The 26,323-nt window shown below is 40.4% G+C and overlaps 2 protein-coding genes across 2 annotated transcripts; one reads left to right on the top strand and one right to left on the bottom strand.

The window, feature by feature from the left end:
• Positions 1-7,146: 7,146 nt before the first annotated feature.
• On the bottom strand, positions 7,147-7,905 carry LOC309716419 (uncharacterized protein). The gene is made up of 2 exons (XM_082550215.1): positions 7,680-7,905; positions 7,147-7,511 (listed from the first exon to the last, which is right to left on the bottom strand). Exons 1-2 carry the CDS (start codon positions 7,714-7,716, stop codon positions 7,219-7,221), a joined length of 330 nt encoding a protein of 109 aa, XP_082406341.1. The 5' UTR covers positions 7,717-7,905; the 3' UTR covers positions 7,147-7,218.
• A 6,940-nt stretch (positions 7,906-14,845) lies between these two features.
• LOC309716054 (complement C1q-like protein 2) lies at positions 14,846-20,913 on the top strand. The gene is made up of 4 exons (XM_082549628.1): positions 14,846-15,042; positions 18,681-18,752; positions 19,523-19,654; positions 19,757-20,913. The coding sequence occupies exons 1-4, from the start codon at positions 14,865-14,867 to the stop codon at positions 20,038-20,040; spliced, it is 666 nt and encodes a 221-aa protein (XP_082405754.1). The 5' UTR covers positions 14,846-14,864; the 3' UTR covers positions 20,041-20,913.
• The last annotated feature ends 5,410 nt before the right edge of the window (positions 20,914-26,323 follow it).

The raw sequence follows: 26,323 nt of genomic DNA, 5'->3' as shown, positions 1-26,323 counted from the left end.
CTGAAAGACAACAGACGCGAAGCTTTTATACTGTGTGTGTGCCACGGCAAGGCTTACTTCCTCTTTGTGAACATTTCAACAATCAGAAAGAAGGAAATTCTGCTGCTTTCACTTCTCAACTGTAATATAATTTTTATGATAATAATTAAGAATAACGCCTGTGTTTGTTATGCTTACAAAACTAAAACAGAGTACAAGTGCTTTCAGATTTACTAACGCTGGATGAATTATTGTAAAAGCTGAAGGAGTCACGCTCCAACCTTTTTTGAAGAAATGCTGAAAGTTTCCCTCGTTTGTTTTTCACAACCTTCCAGAAAGGGAAACACAAACTCCAGCAGCTGATTGTGTGGGCTTTCAGGGGGGCTTTCAGATGAACTTGTGACATGCCAGAGCTCTTGCAACAGGACAGGAGGAACTACCACAAATCCGAAAGAAACACAAACAAACACACATGGGTGAAGTCACGTACTGAGAGGCACGTGGGTCTGCTTTGCCCACGCTTTTCTGTTTACAGTGAGAAGGTAATAAGTGACGGTGAGATAAATTTAGATGAATGAGATCATTTTCAGGCTGTTTCATCAGTAATGGGGGTCATATTTGGAAAAGGCTGATGTCGCTGCTCCATGTGACACATCCTCAGTCACATTGCTGTCGCTCAGATCAGGCAGGACCAACATCTGAGGCTGAATCAGCTACACACGGTATGTTTCTGTGGCTTCGCCTACCCTAACACTGGGGGTCACACAAAGTTGAACCAAGGTGAAAGAGGTGGTTTTGGCAGCATCTGATCAATCAGTTATTGATAAGTGTGCTGGCAGCCGAGCGGGAGATTTCACAGAGGAAGACCAGAATACACTGTGGGAGAATCTGATTATTACCTTTATATAAACATTAAATTAATGTGTTCATTTTTGTTTCTCCCCTCGGTGTGGTTTAATACTCTGAGAATAAAGAATAAATATAAAACGGTGTATAAGAATCTATATTCAACACAGCCCGGCAAATATGTCTGTGAAGGTTCTCAGTCATCCAGGTCATCGTAGTCAAAGGAGCTTGCAAAGAAAAGCGTCTGGACTTCTTTAAGTTGCTTGAAGACGTTTCACCTCTCATCCGAGAAGCTTCTTCAGTTCTAAGGTCAAATGATGCAGATGGACTCAGCAGTCCATCTGCATCTAAAGGATAAAGGACACTCTTTCGAGGATGCCAATGTTCACATTTTGGACGGAGAGGACAGATGGTTTGAAAGAGGAGTTAAAGAAGCATCTATGTCTATCTCCTTTGTCCCACACGCCATCAGACTGTTTAACTCCTCTCTGGAGGGGAGAGGGAGGGGAAACAGGAGGACAAAGGAGGGGGGAACAACTAAGCTGTAGTGCCTCTTCACCTCACTGTACAATACCTTTTGTGCAATACTTTTGTAAATAGTCAACGGTGCAATAGACCTCAATACTTGAAATGTGCAATTCACTTGTATTTTTATTTTTATTCCTATTTGTTCTATTTATCCCCTTCGTATATTTTATTTATATTTGTCTCTGTATTTATATATGTGTGTGTGTGTGTGTGTGTGTGTGTATATATATATATATAATATTCTGTAACTGTAACTTCTGTCGGTGCTGTGCTTTTGGAAACCGAATTTCCCAGAGGAACCCACCCGAGGGATTAATAAAGTTCTATCTTATCTTATCTTATCTTATCTTATCTTATCTTATCTTATGTCCACTGTGAGCGACCATCTTTGAACAGAGGCGGGGGTTTACGACACCAGCTGTGTCCCATCTATAATCCAGTTTTCAGTTCCCTCCCCAGACGCCTTAACGCCCACTCACATCCTGGGCCATCTGACCTCAGGAATTCGCATGATAAGGTGGGGCCAGGTTTCACAATGAACACACCCGAAACTCTGGCTGATTGGGACCCACACCCAGTTTCACACCTTGGCTCAGGCGATTAGAGGATCATCAGGGGGTCCTTTGGTCCCTCTGTGGGGGGAAACTCCCACTAGGTTTATATCTGGGACTCTCCACCATTTGACCTTAGAACTGAAGAAGCTTCTCGGATGAGAGGTGAAACGTCTTCAAGTAGCTTAAAGAATTCCAGACGCTTTTCTTTGCAAGCTCCTTTGAGTCCGGCAAATACTCTCACAGCCCGTTTGTCGTCTTTGGAAAACACGAAGAAGGTCTCGCACTTTGGACTTTAGATCGTTTAATTTTACTACTATAGAAATGACTGCAGTTAACGTTGTTTCTTTCTTGGTAATACATATTTTTGGCTACGTCGCCAGCTTACACTAGCAGTTTCCGTAGTGTAGTGGTTATCACGTTCGCCTCACACGCGAAAGGTCCCCGGTTCGAAACCGGGCGGAAACATCTTTTTTTATTGTTTTTCTTTTTTATTCTAGATTTTTTCCTCATATTCAAAAATATCATACATATGTAGGTTATAAAAAACTAAATAGGATGTACCGACATGTTTCACAAGAAAAACACATCAGTGTGATGTCCACGAATTACTTTAATTTTGATCACACAGCAAGAAACAGCGCCCCCACAAACACGCGTGTGGCCACAAATATATTACACCGGTACTAACAACGTTGAAAGGTTTAGTACATAAGCAGCGAGGTAGTATTTAATAAATAAGGTTATACAGTTTCACATTGGTCTTCCTATGACCTTTCATCATCATCATCATCTTTATTTATGAAGCACTGTAAAACAACCACAGCTGACACAAAGTGCTGTACATTGGAACTAAATAATAAAATTACATATGATATAAATAAAAGAAAAAAATAAATAAAAGTAACATATTTAATTTGTTAGTTAATAATTAATTTAATTACAAGATAAACTAAGTCTCAGTGAGGCCAATAGCCAAAGAATAAAAATAGGTTTTAAGATGCGTTTTAAATAAGTGAAGAGGCCTCTCTAACGTGGAAGGACAAGTTATTCCATAATTTAGGAGCGACGATAGTAAAGGCCCCATGGCCTCTGAGCTTCCTCCTGGATCTCATTACTTCCAGAAGAAGATGGTCAGCTGACCTAAGAGACCGACAGGGTGTGTAGGCACGACGAAGCTCAGAGAGGTAAGGCGGAGCAAGATTGTTAAAACATTTAAAAACAAACATAAGAATTTTAAAATTAACTCTAAAAGGCACAGACAGCCAGTGCAGGGAGGCCAGGACAGGGTTGCTCTCTTTTACGAGAGCATATAACCATAGCAGTGTACAGTTACAGCAGATGGGAAGAAATTAAAGCATAGATCCCTGTTTCGAGGTGCTGCCTAGAAAGAACCAACTTCGCTCTTGCCAGTCACCTTAAATGATAAAAACCGAACTTCACCACTGCTCTAATTTGTCTGTCCAACTTAAAATCGAGGTCAGTAACAACAGGTTTAAAAAAACACACTTCCAAGGGTAACAAATCCACAGACGTGGACTCACGTAGACCGACACCTCTGTTTTTTTTTTCATGCATATTTAAAAAGTTTAATGTCATCTCGACATGTCAAGATGACATAATACATAATTGTATTATACATAACCTGTCACTACATATTAAATAAATATATTATTTTATTGAGATATCATCATTTTGTCGTCATTTTATAAATATAGCCTTTTCACACATCACATAATACAGTGTTTTATAAAAAACGCGTCTTCTAGCAATAAGTGTTTCCGCCCGGTTTCGAACCGGGGACCTTTCGCGTGTTAGGCGAACGTGATAACCACTACACTACGGAAACGCCTGATGCTGAACGACCTAATGGAAAATTATGGCCCTGTTTCCACACTTTGTGGCTCTCGCGGGCTGCCAAACCGAAATGTATCAACATTGTTTTCACAAAAACTCAGTGCATATAAGCATACTCAACGTTTTCAAAGGCAGCTTAATGTTTATTATATTCTATAATACCCACTAACTCCTGTAAACTCTTAATATGCATTTTTATTTATTTATTGGTGCTATTTTTAAAATTCACACCATCATTTAAATTTGGATACCCAAATTAAATGTTTAGCTGCTAGTAAAAAACTACTCAAACAAGTGCTGAGATCATTTCTATGGTCCAATCATTTTCTGCCTTCTCCAAGATAATCAGCCTTTACTGCATGCTTTACATCTCACTGGTCTTCTGTCTTTCAGACACTCAGCCATGCAACCCACCTCCCCACTCTGGTGTGTGGAATGACCAGGGTGATGAGCTCCAAGCCTCCATCTTCATCGAGACTCTGCAGGGTCCTCTCCTAACTGCTTCGATGGCTGGGATTGTTTCTTCTATAATGGGTCATCTGAGTTAATTGCTAGATGGTTTAATTTATTTCTGTATTTTAATAAATCATGGGCAGTTTTTCCACATGATCCCTCCTTATTTAACTATTTTGTAGATAATCTAATTAAAAAATATCAAAGAAGGGCAACAAGGTGATAAGAATACAATTTTAACTGCAAGCATGCATTCAGTGAGAAAAATGAAGCTCCAAATCACTGATGACAAACAGTTATTAACAAGGAAAACTGCTTAATACCCGAGGGATCACTTTAAAGTAACAAACAGAAACACAAGGACTGTAGTCACATGTCCAGGGCAAGATCCTGATCTCTGAGCTGTTCTCCCGAGTGTGAATATTAAATATAAAACACTATAAACACACACAGGGTGCATGAAGTGCAAACTTTTTGATAGCCCCCCCTTTGTTTTAAAAGACCTTCCCCCAACACATCCTTCAACCACGCACACACATTTTTTGTTTTCAAACTCCATTGCAGTTTATTCCACACCTCAAAACTTGTGTAAGCGATTAAACAAATAAAAGTTAACTGCAATGAATTACACTTTGCAATTATATAAACCACTAACTCTTTTGAATAACAGCAACCAGGCTGTCTCAATGCGGTGTGTGAGTGTGCACGGCAAGTCTGCATGTGTGACTGCGCACGCGCACACATTGCACTGGGACAGCCTGGTTGCATCATATTCAAAAATTTTTTAAAAATCATCCTTAGTAGTTGACGTCTAACTTTCAACACATTCCACGTCTGGTCCAAGTTTCATAGATGTCTACTCTAATATTCCACATAAAGTAAAGGACAAGTCTGCTTAAATTTAACAAATTTCAAGGAGTGTAAGAACATCATATAAAAAATATATTAAAAAACATCTGTGATCGCTGACATGAATTTCTCAACAGATTTCCTCAACAGATGCATGTGTCAGGATCTGTGTCCTGTTTAGCCTGAGAAAGTGTCCTTTAGTGTCACGGTTCTGGGTCCGTTGGACCCGGTATTTTGAGTTTATTATGTTTTGGTTTATTTTTGCATTATGGATTGTATTCTGATGTTCTGGTGCTTTGTTTATTATCATTATGGATCTGTTTCTGTTATTCTTGGTGAGGGATCAGTTCTTAGGTTTTGGGTTCTCATGTGTGTTGCAGTTTCTGTTCAGTGTCTAGTCCGTCTCTCAGTGTCATGTCTGCATCTGGTTTAGTAATTCTTGTTTCCTGTCTTATTGTGAAAGTCTTTGTCTTATGTTAGTGTGTGCAGCTTAGCTCCCCCGTCTCGTTAGCCCTGATCTCCCCCAGCTGTGTCTCCCTTCTGTGGCCCATTCCCTCATTACTACCCTGTGTATTTAAGCCCTGTGTTTTCCCATGCTTGCTGTTGTGTCGTACCCTCAGATCCTGCCTGTGTGTTCCAGTTAGTGTTGTCATGTTTTGGTTTCTGTTTTGTTGGTGCCAGCAATAAAGCTGTGGTTTTCAGTTATATTTCCGTCTGAGAGTCCTGCACTTGGATCCACATCTCCACCTGCCCGCACACCGAGCCCTGACATTTAGCCTGTTAGGCAGAGAACAACAGTCCGCAGCCTACGCAGGTGGCCTTGAGGAAACGGGCAGGAGAGACAGTTCTTTCTCGTTCTCGTATGTCTGGGAAGAATTGTTGTTGTTCTCGTCGGCGCCAACCTTCAAGTGTTATCAGCCTCGGCCTTCAAGCTTCCAGCTGGCGTGTCCATCACTGGTCTCCAGGTGTATCTCCCGTTTCAAAGCCGTGAGTTCCTCCAAGATCTTTCCCATATTGCGTTCAGTAAGAACAGTCTGAGTACTCGCAGCTCTTCCCACATTTTCGATATTAACGACAGGCCTTGTGGGGTTTTAAACAGCATTCACCACTTTCTTCACTTTCCGATAAGCCAGGGCCAAGCCAGCTCCGATCAGCAAGAGGCCCATTATCATGGTTCCAAATAGGTAGATGTCTTCAATGTCCTTCATAGACAGTCCCGCTAGGCACGCGAGGTGCCACTTCTGCCACCCGTCCATCGTGTATCCAGCAGGGAATGTCCCTCCAAGACACTCGGCCTCTCCCAAACCCAGGCTTCTCGTCGAGAAGAGAGTTTCAATTGCATTAAGGGACCAGTTGATCAAATCCAGTTCTTCTTCTTTAGGTTTTAGATAACAAGAGTGAGAATGAGAGGCTCTCTCAGGGTTACAGTTAGATGAGACTAGAGAAGGACATGCAGCAAGCAGGGAAGGAGGGGGTGAAAGATGCATCCGCCTCCTCCGAGAGCCAAAGCAGAAACAGAACCAATAGATTATTAAAATAAAACAGAAATATATACCTGTACCTGAGTCTGTCCAGTCTCCAGTGTGGATCCTTCAGTCCAGCCTAGAGCAGTTCCACTCCTGAGTCTACTGGACCAAGCTAAGGTCCAGCTCCAGCAGATGGGAAGGGTTAAAATTCAGAGCTGATGCCAGAGAAGCACATCCTTCCTCGGTAATCAGCCTGCAAACACATCAAGCAACATAAATAAACAGACCTTTGTAAATGGACTGGTACTTATAGCACACCTCTATGAATATCTGATTCATAGGAGATCAAGTTGCCTTTCTGCAGCTGCCCAAAAGCCAGTTTTCCTGCTCTCTGGACTCCAATGTGAATCTGCCTCAGCTTCTCTGTCATGCTTTACCTTCATCACTTTGGCCTGAGCCATGAGGAAGTAAATGTATATTTCAGTCAGTGCCTTTGGCAGCTGTCCCCTCTCTATAGTATTTAATACATCCCCCAGAACTGCTGCAGAACAGTGAGATGTGGCACATGATGTGGAGGCTTCGTGACATCCTAATGTGGGAGAAAAGCTCTGCTGGCCTGCTCGTCATCTCTGAATCTCTTCCTGATGTAGTCCTCCTTCTGGGTGTCAGTGAACCCCCTGATCTCTGTGTTAGCACTGTTTTCCCAATGCCATCCCTATTCTGACTGGTTTATCTCTTCCAGGTGAGCCTTTAGAGATGTCTTCTTGTATGATTGTTGTTTCTGGTCTGTCTGGTTTCCTGGATGCTGTTTCAATGTGTCTGACCTCTTGTTCATCATTGACCTTTGATGTCTCTCCCTGTGTGATGTTGAGATCTGTGTACATCTGATTCAGACGGGCTGGATTTCCTGCTTTAGCAATCCCCTCAAACAAATGCTGGAATGTCTTCTTCAGCCTAGATTTAAGTTTGCTATTACAAACTGCTGCAGAAGTTTCCAAAAAGAAAAAATATATAAAAGCAAAGAGTATCAAGTGTTTTAATAATACACACAGGGTGACTGTGTTTGTGGTCTTTCTTAAAAGAAAGAGTGTTTTATTTATGTTGGTCCATATCTTGAGACATTAGAAAGTGTTTCAAGAAATAGTCTTACTGTACTGCAGATGGTCACCCAGCTCCTCCTGCTTCATTCTCCTCAGGAACTGCACTGCGATCTTCAGAAATGACTGTCTGTTGCTCCTCTGCTCTTCGTCCTCACCCTGCAAACCATCCTCACTCAGACCCTCTGAGCATTCTGGCTCACCTGGACTCTTCTTCAGCTCATTTTTTACAAAAGTGAAGATGCCGTTCTCTAGCAGCTGCAACAGAATACTATACGAATGAACCACTCAAACTGGAACTGTGGAACATCATAGCCATGTAAGAGCTCCTTTCCCCAAATTTGAAGGCTGGGTCTGGTGTACACTTCGTGGTCCCATATATCTCACAATTCATAGCGCGGCGGTGGGTGTGGATGTTTTTGTTGGGAAAAAAACGACGGATGCCTGAAGCAGGGCGGCCAAAGAGTAAACTTTTGAAAGTACTGAATATTATGTCACTTATTTATGTGCGAATGTTTAATAACGAAGAACATTAAAGCATTACTGTTGGCCACATGTCGGCAAAGTTATGTGACATTAGCGATGTTTGTACTAACTTGGTTTTAAAGCTTTTACTTTAAAATATACGCCGTTCAATAGTTGACTTTAATCTTACAGAGAATGTGATGTTTTATGGATAATTAACGTCAGTCATATATCCACAAACACAACAAGCTGAAAGTCAGTGATGCTGCTCGGTTTGCAGTCCTGAATATCACGGCACAAGCAGGATCCACTGCACTGTTAATGTGAGCTATGTTATAGAGATTGAAAATGTGACGTCATTCAGGGGCAAAACAGCAAAGGATTCTGGGAACGAGAGGCAAGTGGTACTAGCGCACGCAGGCTTTCACATGAAAACAGTCACACAGCGATAAAAAGAAACACAAAAATGTCAAGAAGCTGTTGTATTATTAACTGCAGTAGCCGGTCGCATGACAGCCACGGGAAGCCGACGGGTAAAGAGATCGGTTGTTATCGGATTACGTCGTTGAAGAGAAATTGTTCGAGCCATGTTTCCGAAGTAACAAAGAGGCGACGGTTGGCCTGGATTGCAGCCATTCAAAGATCAAATATAACATCCCAGAACACTCCAGCTAACATCATAGTCTGCTCCAAGCATTTCCACAAAGGTCAGTCTGCTGTTGTAGTTATTACGTAATTTATCATAACATAATTGTTGATGTAGGTTAAAAATAAGTCTTCTATTGATTTGAATTGAATTCGTTGCGCTATGCTGCTTTATTCACTGTGGCTTTGCAGGCTAATGTTTGCCAATTTTTTTGATGTGTTTTATAGAAAAACAGCCTACACAATGCTGGAATGCAATCCAGACTGTGCCCCCTCTATCAGCCTGGGTCAGACCGAGTTTAAAGATGTGAGTGAAGTTGGCCCCCCCACCTTCTTCAAATCCAACAAAAGTGGTATCAAACGTTTGTGCTGGTTTGTGCTGCAGAAATTTTTGTTTGTGCTGCTATCATTTTAAAGATATTAATAAAAATTTCTAGAGGTCATCAGAGGTCAACCAGCCCCCCCACATTACCCAAATCAAACAAAATTGATGTCAAACGTTTGTGCTACGTTTGTGCTGCAAATTTTTTTGTTTGTGCTGCTATCATTTTAAAATGTTTAATAAAATAACGTCTTGATGCGTGCTTAATCATCCAGGTAAGTAAATCCCAAAAGGTTGATTCTGTTCATCTGGACATTTTCAGTTGGAGAAACGTTTCGTCACTCATCCAAGTGACTTCTTCAGTCTCAGCTGACTGCAGGTTTCTCCAACCTTATAAACAGTACATTTGCATAGTGAAGGAAACTAGCGCCACTGAATGAACAATGTGCCGGGGGGTTAGTTCCATGATTGTTAGTATGCAAATTCTTATGACCATTGATCAATGACAACTAATCAAAGCCTACTGATCAATGGCCCTGAGTACCATTCACAGAAAGTGGGGAATGGCTACAATCACAGCATTGTAGGATGGCGAAAGATGTACCCTTGGGCCCCCCTTCTCGATTCAGAGATGGTCAGCATCCTGACAGCCCAATGGACGAAGGTGTCTCTCAGTCTGCTGGTTCTGGCCCGGAGGCTCTTCAGTATCCTTCCTGATGGCAGCAAACTGAAGACGCTGTTGAAGGGATGAGTGGAGTCACCTGTAATGGAGAGGACCTTCCAGATAGGCAGGTGCAGTAGATCTCCTGGGGAGGGAGGCAAGAGAGGTCCCCACAATGCTCTCGGCTGCTCTCACTACCCGTTGTCATTTTTTCCTGCAGAACCCAGTGCAGGAGTCATACCACACAGTGATGCAGCTGGTGAGGATACTCTCAACTGTGCCTCTGTAAAAGGTGCTCATAATGGGGGTTGAATCTCTTGTGCTTCTCAGTTTGCAGAGGAAGTAGAGTCGCTGTTGGTCTTCTCCACATTCAGGGACAAGTTGTTGTTGCTGTACCACTCTGGCAGTTGGATTTGAAGAAGGTGGGGGGCCAACTTCACTCACATAGTTTAAAGCTGCTACCACAGCGAGATTTGATCGGTGAAGAGGGAGAGTGAGCTCAGAAAAAGTGATATTTTTTACTGTAACAACCACAAACATGTTTAATGATCATATTTCATAACTTTAAATGCAAATATAAATTGTCAATTTTAAAACCATATGCACAAGTTTTGCAAACAACAAAGTTGTTTGCATCCATTTACACCTTCAACCCTTTTTAAAATAACCATTTACAGAACAATCAGCTGTTCTTCAATAAGATGCCACAAATTATTTGTGCCACTCCAAATATTTCTGTCCACTATAAAGGAAACATCACAGCCTGATACCTGCAGGTCTGACAGCAGCAGGTGTATCACTCCTGTTTCTACCTGGAGACAGCAGTCGCCTCAATGTTCTGACACACAACACAAAACTATCCACAACACTACACACTAACTACACAAGACAACACATTAACTACACACTGCAAACACGCTAAACGTCACAAATCTCTCACATCTCATGAGAGAGAGAGAGAGCGTACGGTTATGTTTTTTGTTTGCTCATAAGCAGAGCGTGCTCGCTGCGCTGTCCTTAGACAGTAAACGTGACGAAACTATTGAGGAAAAAACGCAGCGTATATATTGTTTATCATGACTCTGGTTTTACGGCCGATCAACACAGTTTATAAACTGGTATATGTCACCTTGTTGCTTTGTCTTTAAGTGGTCATGTGATTGTCTTATCACGACTACTTTATTCTTCCTCAGTCAAACAGCAGCACTCATGCGATTGTTTCGCCCCATGAGCTCCAGGTGTTGTGCCAGAAAGTGATCGTGATCACCGTCCGTGGGAGCGCAGCTGCTTAAAGCCGTAGCGTCTAGATTACTTACAGCTACTTCCGTGCAACTACAAGTAACGGCCGTTAGTAACGCCGTTACTTGTAACGCTATCCCTGAATACCACACATACTGGGACTTACATAACTGACCTGGTATGAAACCGATGAAACTGAATCAAATCCCCTTTGCCCTGGGTTAGAGCAAAGGTACACTAACCCTTCTATATACACCTTTAAACTCTTGAGTTTAAAGGTGTATATAGTAGTATTGTGTATATAGAAGCTGCTTATATGAAGCTGCTGCGCTGAATTTATATTTATTTGAAACTGTTCTTCTGGGAGAATATACCCACACTGTTCCAAAAAATAGTAATGTCAAAGTATTTTACTGTGTAGTTTACAGATGTGTACTGGTTTTCTAGAATATCATTACATTTACATAAGTAGACTGTGATCTGACACGTCAAATGTAAAATAACATAACATCACTGTAAATGTAATAAAACACAATTTACTTGTTTGTTAAATATATTTTGTTGTACATATGCATATTTAGATCGTAAAAATACATTCAGAAATGTCTCCCATCATGCCTTGGGACACGTGCTGCTGTTTAGATGTTCTTGTTTTATTGTTTATGGTTACGTTACTTTTAACTGTTATCTTGAATGTTGTGTTTACGCCGTGGTGCAGCGTCACTGACAGTTGTTGTTTTGTAGAGAGAGTGCTGTACCATGAGTGACTTCTGTTGTGCTGTTGTTGAACCTTGAGGCACATAGTAGCACGGCAAGTGTTTTAATAAGGAGCTCCCCCCACCAGCTTGGGGTTAAATAACAAGCTCAATCTCTCTCTGTGAGCTTCTTTGTTAAGATTTCTCTGCATGACACAGTGTAAAACATTGCACGGACACGCTGTGCTAATTATATATTTTGAAAAAGAAATGTAGAGGTAGGAATTGCAATTAATATAAATAACATGACGCTGAGCATCGGCCAATGAATGTGAACTAACAACAAGGTCGCGGGTAACGCTGCGACCATAGGAAAAAACCCTAATATGAAGGTATTTTACAGTAATGTTCTGTTCTTGTAGAATATCATTAAAGTTACGTAAATAGACTTTGACTTCACATTTTGAATGTAAATTAACGTTAAATCACTGTAATGTAATACAACATAATTGTCATGATTATTAAATGTATCTGTCTGTGCATATGCATATTTAGATTGTTAAAATACATTCACAAATGTATCATGATCTCACAAATATCTGTCCGTTATTTGAAAGATCGAATTCAAATGTAATGCTATGGAAAAGTATATAAAATGATCCCTATAAGCTTGTGTTTCATCACATAAGTATTATTATCATTGCTTGTTAGGTCGTTCGTGGCTCAAGAGTTGGCAGCTCGCCTTGTGATCAGAAGATTGCCGGTTCGCGCCCCGGCTCGGACGCTCTTCGTCGTTGTGTCCGTGGTCAGGACTCTTCACCTACCGCCTACTAGTGATGGCCAAAGGGGCAGATGTGGCAGCCTCGCCTCTGTCAGTCTGTCCCAGGGCATGCAATCAATTACTGTTCAAACCAACGGTTAACTGTATATTTCTGTACATTTACGTATTATGATTCATATTTCCACATTCAGTGACCTTGTTTATAGGTAATTTCATTGTTTGATCGCGTAAAAATGTTCCTAATTTAATGTCTAAAAGCACTTGGAAAAGGCAGAATCCCATGTCAAATTAGCGCAACAAACTCTAATTTCATTACTGGAAATAACCGTATTTTTATGGGACAGTTATTTTCTGTTATTTCACGGTCGTATTTTGGCGCCCAGCTGCCGGAACATTACCGTTGTTTTAGGATGTTTTTTGTAACAGTGCAGCTCAGCAGATAAAACAATAGTCAGCTGATCTCCTTCCTCTAGCACAAAGTACTCTGCAGCAGCATGGAGTTTGACGTGATAAAACCTAAATTTAAAAAAATTCATTAATTTCAGTTTTTCTAAGAATCTTTGACTTTTTGTTCTTCTTAATAAGAATTGACTAATTTGTGGTTGTGAAAGAGAAAAATCCATCAGTCTGTCAGCGCTCCAGACATGTGATGAAATAAAGTTGAATGAATTCCCATCACTGTTGCACAAACAGGAGTGATGGGAAATGCGTGTTTGCAGAACGCACAATTTCCTGTAACTTTAAATGACACAAGCTGTTGACAGTCTACAGAACTGTGATATTTGTATCAAATGTTTGAATCATGTATGATTTTCGTTCCACTTCTCACGTGTGCACCACTTTGTGTTGGTCTTTCACGTGGAAGTCCAATAACATTGATTCATGTTTGTGGCTGTAATGTGACAAAATGTGGAAAAGTTCAAGGGGGCCGAATACTTTTGCAACCACCGTATAACATTATATGTGGTATAAGTATAACGATGTATAAGCCAAGACAGGTAAGACAAAAAAGGAAGGGTGGGGGGATAGAAATAGGAGGAATGAGGAAAACTTCAAATGCACAATGTATCTCCTGCTGCTGCACGTGTAAGAGGGAAAGTACAAAGAGTACAAAAACAAGCATACAGCTGCTGTAACACAAAAAATTAGAAATTACAACATCAACAGTCTTCCTATGGTGTGTGTGTGTTAATGTGTGCGTGAGAGAGATGGAGAGTGTAAGAATGCCTGTGTCTTTGTCACAAATGCACAATGACAATGAGGTTGTGAAGCCGCAATGATGACCCCCAGAAGCCTGGAGGCAGACAGAGGTGGTGAGAGTCCCAGAGGTCAGTCAACCCCCCCCCCCCATACAGTGTCATCAGTTCCCGTTGCTCCATCACAAGCAAATATCATGTGTTTTCTGTACTCACAAAACTGGACTTTGGATGTATCTGGGTCAGAATCCTTTATTAATCCCTGAGGAAAGTATGTGGGTTATGTTTGCTCCAGGACAGTAACAGATTGAACGAAATTAAATAATACAATAAATGACAAAGTTCACAAAATATCAGAAATGGCTCAAATGCTTTGGATAGCTTTAGGCAAAGAGAGGGAAGGTCTGGGTTTTTGCAGCCTCAGAGCTGCAGAACAGGCTGATCAGCACATCAAGATAAACTGTTCATCATTTTAATTTCAAACATGTTAAAAAGTCAAAGTTTACACTGTTAACAGGAAGCAGTGACAGCCTGATAACTGTGTTGTTAAAATAGTCCATTAATTAGACCTGCGATGAGTCTGGAGCCCTTAAAGGAACAGTCACAGGGACTTTTTCCTGTGAACTTTTTTTGTTTCTATTCAATTCATTGCCACAGAAATTTGATATTAATAAACTTTATGTTAGAGTGAGATATTTATCTGGGTCGAAGTACAGATGAAAGTGCGCAAAGACAATCAGGTTCACTTTAATAGGAATTAAAACCAGTCATTCAAAACAACAAAAACTTGAATGCTCAAGATGTTTAAACCTATTTAAATCTTACTATGGTGTAAAGCTATTCATAGGCATGTAAACAGGTGAGTGGAGGTGAGTTGGTCTAAACATGTAAGGAGTCTGTTTTTCAGTCTTCCACAAAATATTTCTTTAAACCTCTTTTTTCAACAGAATAATCACTATGATGTTAAACACCAGAGCTCACTATGGATGCTAACAGAGATATTTAGCTATCTGTTCATCTGCTCTGTTTACATGACCCTGTTTGTTTATTCATGCAGTCTGCTTCTTCAATCATTCACCAACAGCACCTGTAGGAGGCGTGGTCCTGCAGTGTGTGAGGTGGAGGATGAGGGGACATGTGCGGCAGAAACCTCCTCATTCACGCCTCTTTTCCCCTCGTTATAAAACTCTCAGATTAACAGATGACAGTTATACAGCAGGTTTCTGTTGACAGAATGAAGATCATCATGTTTCTCCCACTTTTGCTTCTGGTCTGCTCTGTGTCAGCAGATCAGACTGAGACTGCAGAGCAACAGTCCTGTCCACAGGACATCCACGCTGCGCTGAGAGAGCTGACCGCCTCATTGGCTGTGCAGACAGAGCGGATCACTGTCCTACAGAGAGAGAATCAAGGTACAGTTTCATACATCAATGTGACTTCAGAAATATCCAGAAGGTCAGAAACAGGAATGACCAACATTCATGGTTATGTGTTTTCTTATGAAACAGAATATTTTTTTTATCACAGGAATAATTGGAGTGTTTAACTTTAACTGATCAAACACACACATCCATACATATGCAATAATACTAAGTGCAATAATCCTTTCTGTCATCGTTGTATTTTTACTCAGTTGTATATAGTATTTGTATTTGTATTCTATTTTTATATTATTGTATATTTATTTTATTTTATTCTACTGTATATAGTATTTTATTTTATTCTATTCTGTACAGCTGTGTACTGTATTTATTCTTATTGTATTCTAATTTTTGCCTCATAACTTTTGCACTGTCCACTTCCTGCTGTGACAAAACAAATTTCCCACGTGTGGGACTAATAGAGGTTATCTTATCTTATCTTATCTTATCTTATCTTTAATACATAAGTGTTAAATTTAGAACATTATAATATTTTTTAATGGAATCATGTGCATCTAACCTACATGTTCAAATCATAAGACCCACATCTTTAGGTCAAACCTTTGATTGTGTTAAGGCCAACGGTGACTAGTCCAAACATAGGGTTAATTCAGCTTGGCACTGCTAGAGCATGCACTGGGACGTTCATCTGTACCGCCCCACATTGTGTCCAGCCCTTTCATAGCCTATACAGTAAACAAACCTGGCCTGCGGTGGATGCACCTGGGATTCTGTTTTCTCAGCTGCCAGAAGGTGAGAAAACCCCTTTCTTAGCATAGACAGTCGCCTACTTCTAGCAAGCATACCTGACTGGTGCTCGTAAGTGTAAGATTAAAAGAAAAGAGCAAGGTGCAAGTAGAATTAACAACTGATTGGGGAATAGTATTGACAAACATATTACATCAATAATTGAGATAATATTGACATTTGTAGAATTGAGAAAAAAACTTATCAGGTAAACAACAAAGACCAACAAAGAACAAAGGATGGAAAGTCACCCAGCAGGAGGAGGGGTCACTGATCCGATATAAAGGAGGGTCAGATATACCCCATGCTGCTTTTTTACTGTCTGTCCTTTAGTGTGTCTTTGCTGTTTGTGCTTTAAGGCTCTACACCCCAGGGTTTGCTTCGCGTTGCTTGTTTACTTTTGCTATGTTGTCTCGCTATATTGTACTGATTAATGCTGTTTATATGACCCTGTTTAAGAAACTCTAAGAATTCTACTCTTTTCCAGAGGATCTTTTTGAGTGATTTGATTTTTAATTGGATCTGAAAAGCTGGACCCTCACTGTGTTGGTGTGATAAAGTTATAATGTTGGCTTCAAAATTTGCAATTTGACACTTTCTGGGTGAAGATTAAACAGTGTGATATAAATCTGCCCACAAGGTGGCATCATTTTGCCATTACTCAGTATGTTGAGTACTGATTCAGTACCGATTTGACGTGACTGAGTGATTTCTAAATGTTTTTCAGCTGCCAATATCCCCAATCAGAATGAACAAGTATGTGCATGTCCATCTTTTACCTACAGTCTATGGCACATGGCTAAGTGTCGTGTCATTCAGAGGGAAACAGTAAAGGCACAGACCAGAGGAGCCCGACATTTTATACACCCGGGGCTTAGCCCTAAAGGATAGTATGCATGTGGGATGGTTTGGGGGAGGGGGGTTAGAAATGACTGAAAGATTAATTGGCTCTGTTTTGAGTTTTGTTCAAAAAAGAATGACTTCATAGAGGGAAAAATATATATCACATGTGCTGGACACCTTAAACTCGTTTTTCAATTAAGCAGCGAGGCAGAACAAAGTCGGGCTGTATCAAGACACGAGGACTAAACCCCGATTCAACCAGACCCAGAACTGATCCAGAATTAAAACAGGACTACAACAGTTCAAAATCAGGACTACTGAGGACTTAACCAAGACAGAACCAGAATCAGAACTAGATGATAGCAGCACTAAAAACCATCATAGACCTGCACTACACTTGTTTTTTAATAATACCAAAGTACAATATTTAGATTGAGAAAAGTTTATATAATTATTTAGCCTTGTTGTGCAAACAAGCTGCATAACTTAATAAATATAGAATTTGAAAAATAACAAACCTAAAAAGAAACACGAGGTACGAGATACATGAGGACCTATGATACGCTGATACTTTTGGCAAACAACCATGTGACTAACAGGTGTGTCTCACCTGCTCTTGTTCATCTCTGTTCCTCTCTCTCTCTCTGTCTCTCTTTATTCTGACATTTAACTCATTCAAAAGATATTTCAATATTTATTTATCCAAAACAAAACAAGTTTACTCTAAATTGATGTTGTACAGTAAAAAAAATGTTCTTGTGTTTTTCCATAAAGTGTAAATATCTGGTTTCAGCTGTGAATATACTGCTGTGTATTGAAGTTCCTCTTGTTTTGCATAGAAATATACTGAACAACATACAAAGCATAATATATAAAATAACATCTACCTGAGTTTTTTCTTTGAAAGAAGCTCCTTATGTCCATTCTTGTATATCAGTGCATTACTGATTTGTTTAGCCGTGGAGGGTAACAACTGAAAATATGAAATAAACACACGTAAGCTGAGACTCTCTAAAGAAACAGCTTTGTTGTTGTTCGACTTTTCATTTCGCCGTTTGTTGATTCACTTGAAGAGCGAGTAACGTAACATGGGTCAAGTGATCAGTTTGATATCAATCTTTCGTGATTCACCGTCATATTTACATTATTTGTACTGTACGAATGATTTGCTTTGGTACCTGGTGGAACTTAAGCTCTCCTCTGTCTGCCTGGCTGTGCTTCTCCAACAGCGCACTCGCAGGCAGCAGCTGCCCCGCCCCCTCGCTCAGTCGCTTAGTGCCTGAGCTCGGATCATACCAATATCAGGGTATGACGCACAGTTGTAAATTCCCACAGTGTGCACTATGTGCTTCGAATATTGTGTGTAGTTTTTGTTTTATACAGTTGTCAGCCAGGCATCTAACTATGAAAAAATTACACTCCAAAAGACCCCGGGCTTCTGACAAAACAACCCGGGCTTAAGCCCAGGAAGTAAACCCATTTCACAGCCTCGCATTTCCAGCCTTCTCGGTCTTCAAAGGAGGCCGCGAAGGCCGGGTCCTCCGAAGGATGCAGCCGACGTTTTGGGACACAGTTTGTGTGCGCGTGTGTTCAACCGCCTTGAACTCCTCCAAGACAGATGGGAGTAAAGCTGAAGCTGCCCTGATCTGATCTAGATTCTCGCTGCTGTTAAGCTAGCAGGGATGCCAAGCCACTGCTTCAAATGTTTTTCACTCTCTTCTTCACTCCATCGAACACAGTCACTGGTATCTCGTAGGTCAGAGCCCGTTTTGATAAATACAGTACCTAAACTTGCAGATGTTGTTCCTGTTACCAAGGGTGTGATCATAGCACTCTCCCAGGCATTTAATGGCAACTCAATGACACAAGCACAGGAAATAAACTCACAAAAAGGACAATATATATGTTTTAAATGTTATCATTGTTGTTATTTAAATTTTATTTAAATAATAACATTTTATTTTATTTAAATTTTATTTAAATAATAACATTTAATGTTATTTAAAAGCAAGTCTTGGTCACTCTCTTCTTTTCTTCAGACCATGAAGCAAAGCTGAGAGAGCTGGAGAGCAAGATGACTGAGACTGAAAAGTTGAAGCAGCAGCTACAAGGTATTATTTAAAAAAGGTTTTGGCTCTCGTTCATAGATTTGTTAAAATTGATGTGCATTTTTACAGCATGGTTATCTGCAAAGCATGTGTAACACATCTGTACTTACACCAAAGCTTTAATGTTTGGAAGTCAGGACAGTGTACGTTGCGCAGTTCACTAAATATCTGTATTCTGGAATCCAGTCCAAAGTTCAGTGAGCAATTCCAGACCAGCATGCAAAATTTTTAACGCTCCCTACTTAGCCCCAACTGAAAAAAAGACAAACAAAGGACAACTCTCCAAACGATGAACAAGAGAAAAAGAAAAAAGGCTTCTCTCTCTTACTTTGGAAGGGTAAATTTCCTAGTTAAATTTACCCTTCATTTTAATTTTCATATTTATTTCCTATTCATATTTTTTTTTCTTTAGGTCACGAGCAGTTGTCTAAGCATTTCACTGCATATCTTACTGTGTATGTGACAAATAAAATTTGAATTTGATTTGATTTGATTTGACTGCTGCAGCACTCAATGCACATTACCAGTCAAATGTGACGTTAGTTGAATGTAATATTTAAGAAACTGGGTGGTGCAGAATCACATGTTTTTAACTGTTGGTTTGTGTTTGATTGTAAAACATCTTCCCTTGAAAAGTGGGTATTTCTGTTTTGAAGAGGCTCAAAAACAATAAGTTTAAAATAACTTTGGTCATTTGAGGGCGCCTTGAGGCGACTTTTGTTGTGATTTGGCGCTATATAAATAAAATTGAATTGAATTTCTTTTTCTCCCAGTCCGGCAGGTGGCGTTCTCTGCCTCTATAAAGAGTGGAGAATCTCAAACTATTGGACCCTTTGACTCACACACTATTCTGATCTACAACAATGTGTTCACAAACGTTGGAAATGCCTACAGCCCACACACCGGTAATAACACTGAAAGTCACTTTCCTGCTCCGTGCATGTTGTTCTGAGGTTACAGGTGTTCCAACATTTTCTGTCTAACCTGCCAAATCAAACGTCCCACAGGTATTTTTGCTGCACCAGTGAGAGGAGCCTACCACTTTGAGTTTCACGTAGCTGGACCTGGAGATGCGTCACATGGTTTATGTACTGTGTTAGTAAGGAATGGGATGCATGTAGTTACAGCATGGGATCAAAAAGAGTCTACTTTTGGAAGTTCTTCTAATGGCGTGACGTTGATTTTAGAGGCTGGAGATCAGGTCTTTATGCGTCTGTGGTCACAGTATAAAATATATGACGATCAGCATCACTACTCCACTTTCAGTGGTCATATGCTTTTTGCCATGTAAAAGGGAACTGGTTCCTCGTTTTTTGGTTTTAAAACACAGCTAAAGAGTTTTTAAATAAATTGAATTAAATAATGAATTAAACTTTAAATTCAATTTCATTTATATTGTACTAAATCCCAACAATAGTTGCCAGAAGGTGCTTGCAGCACAACTAAGGGAGGATTCAGGGTCACCTGGTCCAGCCCTAACTATATGCTTTAGCAAAAAGGAAAGTTTGAAGCCTAATCTTGAAAGTAGAGATAGTGTCTGTCTCCCGAATCCAAACTGGAAGCTGGTTCCACAGAAAAGGGGCCTGAAAACTGAAGTCTCTGCCTCCCATTCTACTTTTAAATACTCTAGGAACAACAAGTAGGCCTGCAGAGCGAGAGCGAAGTGCTCTAACAGGGTGATATGGTACTACAAGGTCATTAAGATAAGATGGAGCCTGATTATTTAAGACCTTGTATGTGAGAAGCAGGACTTTAAATTTGATTCTGGATTTAAAGGAAGGATATTGTTTTTGTGAATTGGCAGCATATACATAAAACTGAAATTCATTAAAATATGCTCCAGTGTAGCCGATGTTGAGCTTGATGATATTTTATTGAATCAATATACTCAGTGATGCTAAGCCTTGAATTTATTAAAGCTGACACACTGGCGACCTTTCCAGGGTGACACCCCACCAACCCTGAACTGTGTAAGCAGAGGAGAATGGATGTATGGAATAATAGATGGCAATGGAGAGCAACAATTTAAATTTGAAATATTCCATATTCAGAATCTTGACTACAATGCACATGGTGACAAATGTGTTTATTTTCAATTATCTTCTCTTTTTAAAATTTAGTGTTTCTTCATTCTTTTTATCCTCTGATTAAAGAACTGCTGTGACATCTGTGTTTTCATTAATGTTTATTCTAACAAAACTAAAAACTAACAAATACAACAATTGTCTTCTTTGAGTCATGTCAGATGTGAGAAAAAAAAGTGTAGTTAAAAAAAGAGATAACTAGACAACCATTGCATCGACATGTGTCTGAATTAGTCTGGAACATTTTTGATCTTTACAAAAACAAAAACAGCTGTCAGTGATCATGCTCCTGCGTCTGTAATTCTAATAAGTAAGAAGGTCATTGCGACAAGTAAAACCTGGAGATTTAGATCATTGCTCAAACATGAGGATGTCATGAAATATGATTAAAAAGAGTACGCTTTATATTTAGACTGCCTGCAACATCAGCATCTGTTCTCTGGGAAGCAGGAAAAGCTGTGATGAGAGGTAAAATCATTTCATTCACATCAGATGAAAAGAAGAAACCATCCAATCCTTAGAAGAAGCCTACGTGTCCTGCCAGGAACAGGAAATACTGAACAAAATACGTAAAACAAGACTAGAATTAAATGAAATTATTCAGAAAAACTCAATTCTTAGTACAAAGAATTTTTCTTGCAAAATTTTGAAATTATAACAAATCCGGTCAATTTCTTGCAAACCAGGTAAAAATTAGATTAAAAAAATGACTATATGTGCTTTTAAAGGCTTATCTGGGAACACAGTATATGACAGGCATTTCTATAAAACTTTAAACTATATTCACCACAGATAAACCTGTCCAAAAATGAAACGGATCAGTTTCTTTACAACGTAACTCAACGTAGCACTGACACCAGGTGAACTCCAGGGAGCTCTGATAAGTATGCCCAATAATAAGGCTCCAGGTCCAGACGGCTTTCCAGCAGAATTTTGCAAAGACTATTCTGGCATCAGTATTCCACAGAGTGTTGCAGGAAATCAAGGAGAATGGCAGACTACCACCAAATGTGAATTCTGCCAATGTCAGACTCCAGCTACAACCAGGCAAAGACCCTGAATGTCCCACCAGACATCGTCCAATATCCCTCATTAATGTTGACCTTAAAATAATGTGCAAAGCTCTCTCAAAAAGATTAGAGAAGATAACCACTCTCAACAGCATGTGTGAGGACACCTGACCAAACATGTTCCAGCTTCTGTCTCCAGTTATGATTTGAAGCTGTAGAAATAGAATAGAATTGAATTGAATGCGACTTTGCTGCTTTGACTTCTCGGGAAAAAAGTATTTTACTGCAAACTCAGCAAATGGCATTCAAGGATCGATGAGACCTTGTCTGATAAACTTTTGTGGAGCAGCAAAAGTACATCATCTCTCCACACTGAGTAAAGAAGTGGATGGAGAAAGGTTAGCATGATTTTGGCTGACCACAACCAAGACAGCTCATTGTCCTGTTTTTCAGTGGCTGCTGAAGTTTTTGTTGCTTCTCTTTGGCCACTACGTTCTTCACCGTTTGCTGTATTTCTTCCTCAGTGAAAGCAGGCTCCTGAGGCTTAACACTGGGTGGATTTACTGGAGCAAGTGCAAGGGTCACCACGGAAACATGCACAGTTTCACTGTCCTCTGTAAGGCGATGCCACAGTTGTTGAGTTACCTGGAGTTTGTTGGTGTTCAGGGATGAGTTGGTGTTTTTGGCCAGGTGCTTCAGATAGTGTGAGACGTGATGTTTGGTGGTGTGTAAGAAGCTATTGTGATCCCTGGAGGCACACTGTATACATGCAGCATACTCAGCATCCACCTGCATGAGGAGGTCTTTCTGCCCATGGTACTTTATCAGCAGGCTATCAATGGCATCTCTCATGGGCTGTGTCTACTGAGAAAGGTCCAGGACATGCAGCAGACCTCCTGCTTTGATGGAGCCTGTGTGTGCAGCTCATGGAGAGGCACTAATAGGCAGTGGAGGCTGTGCTGTCATTTGGACATCTAATGGAGAGGGTGTGAAAAAAAAGAAGTATTTAATTCCGATTTTCATAAATGTAGCAATATTATAAATGATAATTGTGGGAGGAAGAGGTGAGCAGAATCACCTTTTATTCTGACAGGATGGATCATTGCTTTTGATCCACAAGAATCTACGTCAAAGACTTCGCCTGCCACACAGAGGGTTACAGTTACTGACTACAAACTGTAGATAATTCAGATTTGCATCTACTCTCAGAAAAATTATGGTTCTTAAATGGTTCTTCAGATGTCTTCATGGTTCTTTAAAGAACCATCATACATCATCGAACCTTTTTATTTTGTGGATGGTTCTTCAGCTATTACAAATGGTTCTTTAAAGAACAAAAGGTTCTTCATCCTTAGCTGTCTAAGTTTGATGGTGTAAATGGCATAAATATTTATTCACTATAATGAGGCTGTGAATTATACTGTGTGTTTTGTTTGTGTGCATGTGTGCGAAGGGGGAGGGCGGGATACCTGGCAATTACCCTTTGAGAGCAGATGGTAGGAAACTGAATATTCAAAAAAAAGTTAGAAATACTTGCTTAAAAATATACTGGTGGCAGGGGTGGGGGCCAAAGCCTAAAGAACCATTTCTCAACAGCTCTGCTTCCTTTTCGACTGCCCGCGACATTTAAACAATGGATAATCCGTTTACAAACAAATTCACGCTTTTCTCCTCAACAGAGAGCATTCCCCGATTGAACAACAGTGCCGTAAAAGAAGAATGGCGCCTAATTACAGAGTTAATAATACAGACTTTGTAATATGTCACGTAAAGATTCATGAGCCAGATGTTTGTGTTTACTGACAATTAAAAGTGATAGCGGACATCATCATCATTATTCCAATCAATCCTCTCCACACAGACAAGTATAAACACACTCGACTATCACTAAATCAAAGTTAACACACGTTTGAAATTATGCTAATTCAGTTTACAATAGGGTTCATTCGTTTGGTCAGCAGGTGGCAGTATCCTGCCATTAAACAAACAGAAGAAGAAGAAAACCCCTGCACTTGCGCGGTATTTTTCGTTTTTGTCTACATTATATTGAAATGTTTCATTATTGGAAACATTTTAAGAGATACTTATTATTCTTAACATCTTAACAGATACTCAGACCCGTAACTATCGTAAAATGCTTCGATCGGAAGTCGACCTTTCACGCATGCGGGGTACCGATCGGGTTTCCGGTACGGATCGGGTAGTGACAAGGGGGTCAGTCGTTGGGATGCGCATGCGCAGACAGATTGTGCGAGTGGCGGGCCTTGACCTTTCGGGAAAAAAAACTCTTTCTCACAGCTGGTGACAGCGAAGCGCATAACAGTCTTCAGTAGGGATGGGTACCGGTATCAGGCACTGGTTCTGACATAAACGGTAGTAACCAGACCGAAAAGCAGCGCACATTTCGGTGCTTTATTTCGGTGCTTTTTTCCCCTGAAACGTCATACACTTTGAATTCTAGCCAATCATTTTACGTTTCCGAGGATAGTAGGCGGGCCCAGGTACGTACGTTCTTTTAGAGCAGAGCTACAGATTAAAAATGCCCAAGGCGAAGCGGTCAAAAGTCTGGCTGTACTTCACAGCAAAAGATGCAAACTCAGCAGCCTGCAACAAGTGCTTTAAGCTGATACTGTGATACTGTCAAAGGAGGTAACACCTCAAATCCGATGAAACACCTGGCGACGCATAGCGTTTTTTTTAAAAGCCGAGAAATGCAGCGCATTTGATAGCTTGCTGCGAGACCTCACACTGTGCACATCTACTGCCGGTGGGTTGCCTGTTATGCAACATCCCCCAAAAACACGAAGAGGAGAGTCCTGGCCCCTAGCCATGCCAGTGTAGCAGAAATGATGAGGATGATGATGCAGCAGCAGCCGTTCTTCTCTGCGTGAGTAGCTTAATGTTGTTCATGTGTAATTTACGTTGAGTAGGCTAACCACGTTATTACATTAATGCATGTAAGGTGAACTAGCAAACATCATCATAGCTACATGCGGCTGTCTTCTTGTTTGATGGCAGATACTCCCTTCACCCTGGCCAAAAAGGCTAAAATGACCAAAGAAAAAGTGGAAAACAGTTAAACATGAGAGGTTTAGGACAAAGTTTGTGTTTTTTTCATTGTTTAAGCACTGCTTCCAGCCAAGAGTGATACCATATATGCCCCATAGCTGCAGAAAAGGCTAACATTGTTATCTTTTTACAAAAAACCAGCTGAACATGAGAGGTTTTTGGACCAATTTTGTGTTCTCCATTCTTTAAGCACCGGTTTAAGCACCGTTTAAGCACCGGCACCGTTTCAAAAGTACCGGTTTGGCACCGGTATCGGATAAAACCAAAACGATACCCATCCCTAGTCTTCAGTACCTGCTGGACTTTGAAGCTCTGGATTCTGGGACTGTTGGAAAAGGTAAAACATTTTCATTAAAACCTTGTTACTGTTTTGTTTTTGTTACTCGTCATTGTAGCTTGCTAACAGTAGCAATTAGCTAGATACGTTAGCTGTTGACGTCAGCGCAATTTAGTATCCGGTATACAGAAACTGTTTTCCTAACAAAACCACTGTTATAATTAAGTGAAGCTGCTCCCAGCTAATTTGAACCTTTGGCTTCTAAAATATGTGGTTCAATTGCATGCTGCGTATATAACCTAATGTCAGCTAGACCGATATTAAAATTTTATATATTGTTAAAGTCACTAAAATGGCGCCTGAAGCCTGTTGTGGCGTGAGCTCTGTGTCTGCTCTAGAAACTCTGAAATTCAGTAGAGCTGAGCCGTACATTAAATACTCACATGAACCTGTACTTTGAATTCTGTATGAGCTGTATAAAATACAGCTATGCATAAGTGTTTTGAATGAATAGAAATGTGATATGAGAAGGTGTGTCTTTGACTGTTCCTGCATAACTTATTTTTGGACTAGTTGACAAGTTATGCTCCGGTCATTTGATGTTTCCAAGATAGATGTTCTTTTGTAATATAGTTAAATGTTCTTTGTATATTTCATTTATCCACCATCATACATCATACATACAAGCCAAGAAGAGGTCGTTATACTAACAAGAGGTATCAACGCTGGGCCAAAGTTCAGCACATGGTTAAAGTTTGTAATCCAGACGGGGTGTAAATATCACTCAGCAGCCAGAGCTGAAGCAGGTAGCATCAACACATAAATCTACTCTACCCGGCTTAAATCACAAGAGCACCTCTGACCAAAAAGCTGTAGATTTTTCTTGTTTGCACAAATTAATCCAGATTCACATTAATTCTGTTCACAGCTCCAACAAAATGAGGAAGAGGAGGGGGAGAAACACAATTAGATTGAATTACAATTGGACTGCACTGGAGCGGTTCGCAGCCGAGTGTAACGCAGCGGGAATGAGGATCAGCACCTCCAAATCTGAGGCCATGGTTCTCAGCCGGAAAAGGGTGGAGTGCCTACTCCGGGTCGGGGATGAGTTCCTGCCCCAAGTGGAGGAGTTCA

The sequence above is a fragment of the Aulonocara stuartgranti genome, assembly GCF_965226115.1.
Source record: "Aulonocara stuartgranti genome assembly, chromosome: 10".
NCBI lineage: Eukaryota > Metazoa > Chordata > Actinopteri > Cichliformes > Cichlidae > Aulonocara > Aulonocara stuartgranti.
Note: the sequence above shows the minus strand (reverse complement) of the source record. Positions and strands in the feature narration are given on the sequence as shown.

Bases quoted from the DNA above. Each gene is read 5' to 3' on its own strand.
- LOC309716419 (XM_082550215.1), bottom strand. From the start codon at position 7,716: ATGAAGCAGGAGGAGCTGGGTGACCATCTGCAGTACA. The intron at 7,512-7,679 runs GTAAGACTATTT...AAACTTCTGCAG, and splicing joins GGGTGACCATCTGCAGTACA to CAGTTTGTAATAGCAAACTT.
- LOC309716054 (XM_082549628.1), top strand. From the start codon at position 14,865: ATGAAGATCATCATGTTTCTCCCACTTTTGCTTCTGGTCTGCTCTGTG. The intron at 15,043-18,680 runs GTACAGTTTCAT...TCTTTTCTTCAG, and splicing joins CCTACAGAGAGAGAATCAAG to ACCATGAAGCAAAGCTGAGA. The intron at 18,753-19,522 runs GTATTATTTAAA...TTTTTCTCCCAG, and splicing joins GTTGAAGCAGCAGCTACAAG to TCCGGCAGGTGGCGTTCTCT.